Source organism: Castanea sativa, chromosome 11, assembly GCF_040712315.1.
Source record: "Castanea sativa cultivar Marrone di Chiusa Pesio chromosome 11, ASM4071231v1".
NCBI classification, from domain to species: domain Eukaryota; kingdom Viridiplantae; phylum Streptophyta; class Magnoliopsida; order Fagales; family Fagaceae; genus Castanea; species Castanea sativa.
Window position 1 is genome coordinate 23,010,966 of NC_134023.1, and position 9,523 is coordinate 23,020,488.

Consider the following 9,523-nt stretch of genomic DNA (forward strand, 5'->3'; position numbering starts at 1 on the left):
AGCTTGGACGTAGTCTCCGTCGAAATTTGCTTCTCCTTGTCACTCGAGGATCTCACGAAGATGCCCGTTCTCCTTTTCCACCTCCTCGACACACTGCTCGAGTATTTGAGCTTTAAATCCATGTTGATCTTGTAGGTCTTCGGCTCGTGCGGCTCGTCCTCCATCGTACGGCTTTTCTTTCTCAGACGGTCCATGGATGTCTCATGATTGAGACAACGGCCATGGAGCCCTTTCATCATCACCATGGCCTGGAAGCGAAATACAACGTTATGACGGATGATAAGGAACTTGGCAACAATATTAGACGGATTCAAAATTACCTGTGCAAGGGTGAAAAGACCCGTCTCACCCATCGCTTCCGTTGAATGGTTGCCGAGGTCTGCATAGTCGTCAGCTGTCAGCATAGACGACATCTTCTCAAGGGCATAGCTTGAATCCTCTCGGAAGAGAACGGGTGGTTTCTCCCCGGAGGCTGCTGGGCCTTTCATCAAGCTTTTGCCCTTTCCATGCTTGGCGCCCATCTTCTCTGCCTTCAAGGCCACGACGGGTTCAGTGGAGGTCTTTTGCTTCTTGGGAGGACGGTCCGTTTTCTCAGCTTGGTGTTTTTGACGGTACGGGTGGGACCGTCCCCTTTGTTTGACCCCACTCTTGCTTTTTCTTCGCCGCTTTGTTGCTTAATGAATGCCCTCCTCTGGCGGCGTCCATCTCTACGCAAATCAAAGACGGATGAGAAAGGAAAGTAAAAGTAAGACGGGGAGAAAAATGAAAGACGGGTATAGTTTTGATGAACTTACGTTTTCGAATACATTATCGTATTGACGGGCGACGGATGAAGGTTCGGGTTCGTCACAATGCCAATGAAGCGTATCGAGTGTGACGAGTTGAGCCCCGAGTCCTTTCTTGCGGTTTTGTTTTGTTAAAAATTTTCTCCGGAAAATTCCCTTTGCTCCAAATCAGCACGAGGACGGTCCCGAGCTTTGCAATAAAGGACGGTTAGAGCTTTTAAAAAAAAAAAAATTATTATTAACTTCAAAGGCGGACGGAAGCAAAAGGAATACACATACCGACGGAGGCATTATGCCCGTGTTGTGTCGACGGGCATGTAAGTTACATCTCTGGACGACACATCCATTCGTCCCGCTTCCAAAAGAAGTAGCGACTCTTCCGGTCTGCAGTTCGAGTACCGGAGTGTCAGCCGACGAGCCTCGATAAAGGACTTCTAGGTTTGTAAAGCTATACATCCCCCTTGGACTTGACAATCTACGTGGGACGGTAACGGTGGAAAAATTCTTCCACCGTCGACCTTCGGGAGCCGTCGGACATTGCCCGTACAAAACCTCGGCCCCGAATGAACACTCTCCGGGCATTGGGGGAGATGCAGTGACGGATACACCAAGGTATTGAAGAAGTCGACGGTGAAGAGAACTTAATGGAAATCTGAGCCCCGCCTTTAAAGCTTGCTCGTAGATCCCAACACCGTCTACTCCCTTGTAGTAGCATTTCTTGGATTTTTTGGGAAGACGTAGACGAATGTTATCCGGTATTTGGTACTTGGTCCTAAGTGTCTTTGAGTTGAGATTCGGTCATGGACGACCTAAAATCATTTACCGTCCGAGAGGCGGCATGACGAACTCCCCAAGGCCATCTGGGCCAGTGCGGCGGATGGGGGGGATCCACACCGTCCCCGAAGCTCTTCTTTGTGGGACCGACTACGAACTCTCCGTCTCTAGACCACTTGAGTCAAGGGAAGAAGAGGTACTTGACGAATTCCTCTCTTCACTTGAAGTGTCATGATCTTTTGGACTGACGGAAACTTTTCATCGTAGCCCACCCCTCGCGGACAAACGGCCCAGGGTTACTTGACGCACTAGACATTACCTACATTTATGACGGTATAACCTAAGACACCGACGTTTCTAAGGAAAGTGCATATACTTAAAACAATGAAATCCAAAGAAAGACGGAGAAAGGATTTGGAATACATACGGATCTGGCGGAACGACGGGAAGGCACTATAGGCTGTGACGGTTGCGCTCTGCTCACAAATTTTTTGACAAGAAGAAGAAATGAAGGGAGAAATATACGGCCTTTTATAGAACAAAGGGCACGGAATACGAAGCGACGCCTCGTTTTGGGGAAATAGCCAATCCACGAGGGCCGTGTGCTCTTCGTCGAAATACGAGCCACGTGTCATCCGTCGGGGTATACCAAGCCCGTTCCCATTTAATACATTGTCTTTAGTCACTCCGCTGAACCCGTCGGATTATGGGGACGGATCCAAAATTTGAAGGGGGCAAGCTGAAGGGGATAAAAATAGTAAATGGACGGAGATAATGATGACGGATGGACACCGTAAGTGACGCGACCATGACGGTCGGTTTTTTGATTACCACTTCGTAGGTGGATTGATTGTAGGATCCAGGTGGCATGTAATTTGATATGCACCAGATGAGGCTTTTGCTTTATCACACGCAAAACGTGCGCACTTGAACTTTGCGACGCACGTTTGAGAAACTTCACATATGGAAATAAGTTTGAGAAGGAAGTTGTATCCTAAATGAAAGGTAATTCCGGCGATATAAATACCTCGGAAAACCTAAATATGAAGGTACGCATAATATTATTAAGCTGCAGCGGCTGGGGTTAAAGAAGCAATTCGGCGACCTTCGGAGGGTATTCGGCCGACACCACACCGGTGCTCTTTTCTAGGTCCTTTATTTTCTTTTTGCAGGTGTTGCTTTTGTTTGAGGAGCTTGCGACTCACTGGTGATTTTTTCGGCATCATCAAGTGTTATCTTTTTTTGGGATGTGATAAGAAATCATTCATTAGTTGATAGCATTTGACTTTTTTTTTATAATTATTAAAAAGAAGCCCTTAATTAATTAGGGTAAAATATAAAACATCATTTATTACATACTTTTATACAAATTTATTTCCCTTTCAATTTGATTATAAAAATAAAATAAAATAAAGTTTAACAATAACTCCCCACCCACACCTATCTATTTGATAATCGTGGCACTCTAAAACCATCCATCACTTTTATCAGTCGCGTGTTTCTCATTGCAAGAAGGTTCCAGTTATCTCATTCTCATAGCACATGGCATAGGGTTCCCCTTCCAACTCTTGCCTTTCTTTTATCCGTCACCCCTGATTTCTCTCCGCTCAGAGAGAGAGACAGAGACAAAGAAAGATTCTCAGATCAACAACAAAACCAGATCTGTGCTTTGATCCGATCTCGCTCCACAGGTTCGTTTACCTCTTCTCTTTCTCCTTTTTCCTGTACAGAGTTTCACAGATCTGTGCCATTTCTCTCATTCTTTCTCCATTTTCAATAACTGAACCCCTTGTCTTTGCGTTGTTTTCTGTATTTGTTACGATCTGTTTCTGAAAATGAATTCTTTTACATGTTTTTAGCAATGATTATGTATACGGATCTGTAATTCTTGTTGTTTTTTTTTGCTTTGCTTTCTTCTTTGTGTAGCCTTGTAGCTGTAACTCACACACAGATCCACCATCACTGTTTCTAAGATCTGGGTCTTTTCAGTTTCGCAATGGCTTTATCAAAGCCATTCTTGAAATGGGTTTTCGTGTGTTTGGTTATTCTCTTTGCACATACTACTTGCAATGCATTTTACCTTCCTGGGAGCTATATGCACACTTATTCACCTCGGGAACCCATATTTGCCAAAGTCAATTCCTTGACTTCCATTGAAACCGAGCTTCCTTTCAGCTACTATAGTCTCCCTTACTGCGAACCCCAAGAGGGTGTCAAGAAAAGTGCTGAGAATCTCGGCGAGCTTCTCATGGGAGATCAGATCGATAACTCCCCATACCGTTTCCGAATGAATGTTAATGAAACAGTTTACTTGTGTACTACCCCCCCGTTGAAGGAGAATGAGGTTAAGCTCTTGAAACAGAGAACCCGTGATTTGTATCAAGTGAATATGATTCTTGATAACTTGCCTGCCATGAGGTACTCTAGGCAAAATGATGTGAGCATTCAGTGGACTGGGTATCCTGTCGGGTTCACTCAAAATAATAATGACGATTACATCATTAATCATCTCAAGTTCAAGGTTTTGGTTCACGAGTATGAAGGGAGTGGTGTGGAGATCATTGGGACTGGGGAAGAAGGTATGGGGGTGATTTCGACTGATGCCGATAAGAAAAAGGCGTCCGGGTTTGAAATTGTTGGTTTTGAGGTCGTCCCTTGCAGTGTTAAGCATGATCCCGAAGCCCTGTCGAAACGTAAAATGTATGACAATATTGGCACTGTGACCTGCCCTTCTGAGCTTGACAAGTCTCAGATAATACGGGAGCAAGAGAAGGTGTCATTCACCTATGACGTTGAATTTGTGAAAAGCGATATAAGATGGCCATCGAGATGGGATGCTTATTTGAAGATGGAGGGTGCCCGAGTCCACTGGTTCTCTATCTTGAATTCAGTAATGGTTATCTTTTTCCTGGCTGGTATAGTTTTTGTTATATTCTTGAGGACAGTGAGAAGGGATCTAACAAGGTATGAGGAATTGGACAAAGAATCTCAAGCTCAGATGAATGAGGAGCTTTCTGGGTGGAAGCTTGTTGTGGGTGACGTCTTCAGAGAACCAAATTGCCCCAAGCTACTTTGCGTGATGGTCGGTGATGGGGTTCAGATTTTAGGGATGGCAATTGTCACTATTGTTTTTGCAGCTTTTGGTTTCTTGTCACCAGCTTCGCGGGGAATGTTACTTACTGGAATGATTGTTCTGTATCTTTTCCTTGGAATTGCTGCTGGTTATGTTGGTGTACGCCTCTGGAGAACCTTGAAGGGAACTTCAGAAGGTTGGAAGTCTGTTTCCTGGTCGGTGGCATGCTTCTTTTCTGGAATTGTCTTTGCCATCCTCACAGCATTGAATTTCATTCTGTGGGGCAGCAAGAGTACTGGTGCCATTCCCATTTCCTTGTACTTTTTGCTGCTGTTCCTCTGGTTCTGCGTTTCAGTGCCACTTACCCTCCTGGGAGGATTGCTTGGGACACGAGCTGAGGCAATTCAGTACCCTGTGCGAACCAACCAGATCCCTAGGGAAATTCCTGCACGCAAATATCCATCATGGCTTCTTGTTCTTGGTGCCGGGACCCTGCCATTTGGAACCCTCTTTATCGAGCTATTCTTTATTCTTACTAGCATCTGGCTTGGCAGGTTTTATTATGTCTTTGGGTTCCTGCTGATTGTTCTTCTATTGCTAGTTATTGTTTGTGCTGAAGTGTCAGTGGTCCTCACTTACATGCATCTATGTGTGGAGGATTGGCAGTGGTGGTGGAAAGCTTTCTTTGCTTCAGGTTCAGTTGCCCTTTACGTGTTCCTGTACTCCATCAATTACTTGGTTTTTGACCTGAAAAGTTTGAGTGGGCCTGTGTCAGCCATTCTATATCTCGGCTATTCACTGATCATGGCATTTGCAATCATGTTGGCAACTGGCACCATTGGCTTCCTTATGTCTTTCTACTTTGTTCATTACTTATTCTCATCCGTAAAGATTGATTAAAAAGTGATAGCTGGTATTCTTCATCAACCAGTTGGAGAAGGCTCTGGTATGTAGGAAGAGGAAAGTAATTTTCTCGGATAATCTTTTTGGTGTTTACTTGTCTGAGGCTGACTGTTCACAGCTCATATTAAGAGGCTCTCAGATGGTTTGATGATGCTATCAAAGCCTGTTATATTTTCTATGCATCTTGAGTTTAGAGAACAGCAAAGTTGTAATCCCCCCTTTTCTCTCTTTGTTGTCCTTTTTTTCTGCTTTTCCACAATTACTAATATTGAGGTTCATTTGCACTATCTGTTTCAGTTTAATCAAATTGTTCTAGGAAGTTGTAATTGTTTGAACTTCTATCCTTAATCTCTTTCATTTTATAATTGAATAGAAAGGTTGATTGGTCATTTGATTTTACTCATGCTGATGACTGTTTTTAATTTGTAAAATCAGAGTAGTTGCTCTTTAATTTGTATATTAGTTGAATTGGCTACGTTAAGCATTCATGGAGAGCCCCATTGTTGGAGATTCGAATTTACTCAATTTAGAACTCCATTGCTGTAGGTAGGGTCCATTCCTTAAATTTAGATTTAGTAAGGTGTAGACTGGAGAATATCTTATTAATTGTTATAATCTGAGAACCCATTACTTGTGGTCTTCAGCATCCATGTATGGTTCTAAGACATGTTTGGATGACCTTATTTTCACCAGCTATTCTGTTTAAATGTGCAAAGTATAATCATACCTTGACAAGGATAATGTTTTAAAAAATTGTACATTTTGTTTTAAGATGAAAATAAGTTAATCTAAACATTCACACGCATGCACCTCGCATAGTTATAGTGGACTTTGTCATGTTTGTGTTTGGGTTAGGGTCTAGGTGTTACTTGTGAACTAAAATTTTGTTTGTCTTTGTGTATTACTGTTTTGGGTAAATCTCTCGTTAATGTTTGGATTGCTTGATTTCATTGAAGAAAAAATCATGGATCTATGCCTGATGAAAATGCTAACGAGTCCCTGAGAAAGATAAATGCTCTGATTTGCTACATATTAAGATTGATTACATAATGAAGGCATTAATTAACAGGTCTATTTTCAGTCCTTAACATCTCATTTCTTACAGAACTAGACAAGGATCACAGGATAGGTAGACATCATGTTACAGCAGAGAGGGAGAGGGAGAGGGAGAGGGGGAGACAGAGAAGTGGTCGGGTGGGTTGTTCCAAACAACAAGAGGAGTAAATATAATATATATATAATCCCATTAATGGAACTTGAGGCTAGTCAAGACATTGTTGTTGACAGGGTCAGCCAGATGATCCAAGAGGTTTTGGTAAGGTCCAACACCTGTAACAAGACCTTGAACAAAGTAACCCAAGATAGCTAACATGGCCAACCTTCCGTTCTTGATCTCCTTGAGCTTCAAGTCATTCAATGACTTCTCGTCCTTTCCAAAGCCAAGTGGGTTAAACAAGGGTCCACCAGGGTAGGCTGGGTTATCAGACCCTCCCAAATACTTCTCTAACCCCAAGAAGTACTGTTTGCTCATAGACCCTGGATTGTACCAGTCTTGGAACCTCCTGTGCTCTGCAAATCCCATCAGTGCCAACTCAAATACAAAAAGTGTGTAAGGGTCTGCCCAGTAGTCGTATGTCCCGGCCGGTGGGATGACTCCAGTTTTGAACCAAGGGAGGGCTGTTTCCGGAGGAATGAGGCCAAGCTGCCCTAAAATCTCGGGTGCTATGGCACCAACTGCACCCAACATGGCATAACGTCCGTTGATTACCTCACCATAGGCTAACCATCTGGGTTCAATGAACCCTCCTGTACCCTCTGGGTCCGAGAGGCCCAGAGGGTCGAATCCATAGTCACCAGGGAGGCTGTATATTTTTCAGAGTTAATCAAAATGAAGCCCAAGGCAGGTGCATTAAACATCCATAATAAAAAAAAATAAATAAAAAAGGCTATGATGCATGGACATAAGTCATATTTACTTGTAAGTCTTCAAAAAAAAAATAAAGGGTAAATTACAACTTACAATCTTAAAGTTTGGGATAATTGAATTTTACACCCCTGACGCTTTAGAACTTGAATTTTACCTTCTAAAATTTAAGGTTGTTTGGATTTTACACTCCTAAATTCTAAAATTTTAAGATGTAAAATTCAAACAACCTAAAATTTTAGGTAGTAAAATCTAAACACTCCTAAAATATAGGGGATAAAATCCAAATTTTGAAATGTCTATATGTAAAATCCAAACATCACCAAACTTCTGGAGATGTAATTCAAATTTTAAAACTTTAGATTGTAAAATCCAATCACCCCAAAACTTTAGGGGTGTAATTCATTTACCTTAAATAAAAATACTATCAAATCTTTAAAAACATATCTGAAATTATAGGAATTTTTTTAATTAAAAGCTTTTTTTTTCTTCCAACATAATGAGAATACGCATGCGTTGGAAAAATAAAAAATAAAAAACAGGAATTTTGAAGTGTTCAAGCTCCTAAAAGAAATGAAGAAAATTGCATGCATGAGTTTAAGAGTTACCTGCCGTCCAAGTAAGTAAGACTCTGCTTGGATGCAAACCACAAGGGTCTATCTGCTCCTTGCTGATATCAAAACAATCGAGCACATAAAAAGGGAATAATGTTTAATAAGTAAGTAAACTGCTTTGGACACAAATGTACACACAATCTAATACTATAGTGAATAATAGTATAAGAAGAAGAATAAACAAACCTTAACAGGTGGAGTGGTCGCTGCCCTTACTGAAAAGGAAGCTTTTCTTGAGGACCCAATTGAAGATCTTGCTCCAAGTACCTTCCTAGCTGCCTCCACTGAAGAGGTCAGAGATGATGATGATACAAGTGCTTGTGTTGCCATTTTCCTTTTTCTTCTCTCTCCCAAAGTTTTGTGATCAAAGTAGTAGTAGGTAGATTAGAGTACTATATGATTGATTATCTAAAGAATGAAATCTGGCGTGAGGATTGTGGATTGCCCCTTATACAAATGGCAGAAAATATGGGCCAATCAAAGCCTCTACTTGTGGACACAGTGGCACTAGTTTTCTGGTTGTTACACGAGGTGGCCCGACTTTCAGATTAGCCCAGTATCTGATTCTCCAACAAGGAGCGTACACGTGGTATTGTTACTTGGATAAGGGATTTGCCTCTTCCAGATTTTCTCTCTTTCAGAATCTCCATTCTTCACGTGGCTGCCTCTAAATCACTTATTTTACTACTAGCGAGATTTTAAAATGTGGAATTGTTCCTTTTCCCTACTCTTTTTTTAAGGTCCTGAGACATCCCATCATATATATTACTAGATACTTACAAATTACAATTTTTATGGATGCGAAAGATTGAATTATATATATACTCGGCAAAATATATATATATATATATATATAGATAGATAAATTATATTTACATTTTTTAAGGTTTCATAAAATAACTATCTCCTCCTTAAATGTTACATGAAATAATTACCCTTGAAGTTTATATAAATTCAAGCTCTTGCTCTCTCACACAACACATTATGTAATAGAATTATCTATTTTAATAAAATAATAAAAATTTCTTATCCAAATTATGGATGAAACGATACTCTTCCTCATATTTGTATAAATAAGTAAAAAAAAAAATTTTTTAAATAGAAAATTATATTTGAAAGTTGCAGTATGAGAAAAAAAATAAACTTATTTATTGTATATATATAAACCTCAGGGGAAAGTCATGTCTGAGACGTTTGAGGAAGTAGCATTTCAAGAAACCTAAAAGAAGGTTGGTCTAAATTTTTTGATGTTGGTGTAATTTTCTTTTTCCTTTTTAATGAAGAAAGAAGTATAAATAGTAAAGAAATGAAATACGTTAAATTACAAATGACTAAGGAGGATACAAAAGGGTTCATTACAAATCAACAAGAACTTATTGGTTCAATGGTACTTTCAGCTTGAAACCACGGATCCTTAATCCCAATATTGTTGTTGTGAAGTTCAAATATT

The 9,523-nt window shown here is 40.7% G+C and overlaps 2 protein-coding genes across 2 annotated transcripts; one reads left to right on the forward strand and one right to left on the reverse strand.

Moving 5' to 3' along the window:
* The first annotated feature begins 3,009 nt into the window (after positions 1-3,009).
* LOC142615680 (transmembrane 9 superfamily member 12) lies at positions 3,010-5,938 on the forward strand. Its single transcript, XM_075788439.1, has 2 exons — positions 3,010-3,250; positions 3,486-5,938. The coding sequence occupies exon 2, from the start codon at positions 3,556-3,558 to the stop codon at positions 5,530-5,532; it is 1,977 nt and encodes a 658-aa protein (XP_075644554.1). The 5' UTR covers positions 3,010-3,250; positions 3,486-3,555; the 3' UTR covers positions 5,533-5,938.
* A 597-nt stretch (positions 5,939-6,535) lies between these two features.
* LOC142615377 (chlorophyll a-b binding protein 8, chloroplastic) lies at positions 6,536-8,860 on the reverse strand. Its single transcript, XM_075788127.1, has 3 exons — positions 8,260-8,860; positions 8,068-8,129; positions 6,536-7,397 (listed from the first exon to the last, which is right to left on the reverse strand). Exons 1-3 carry the CDS (start codon positions 8,401-8,403, stop codon positions 6,782-6,784), a joined length of 822 nt encoding a protein of 273 aa, XP_075644242.1. The 5' UTR covers positions 8,404-8,860; the 3' UTR covers positions 6,536-6,781.
* Positions 8,861-9,523: the final 663 nt, after the last annotated feature.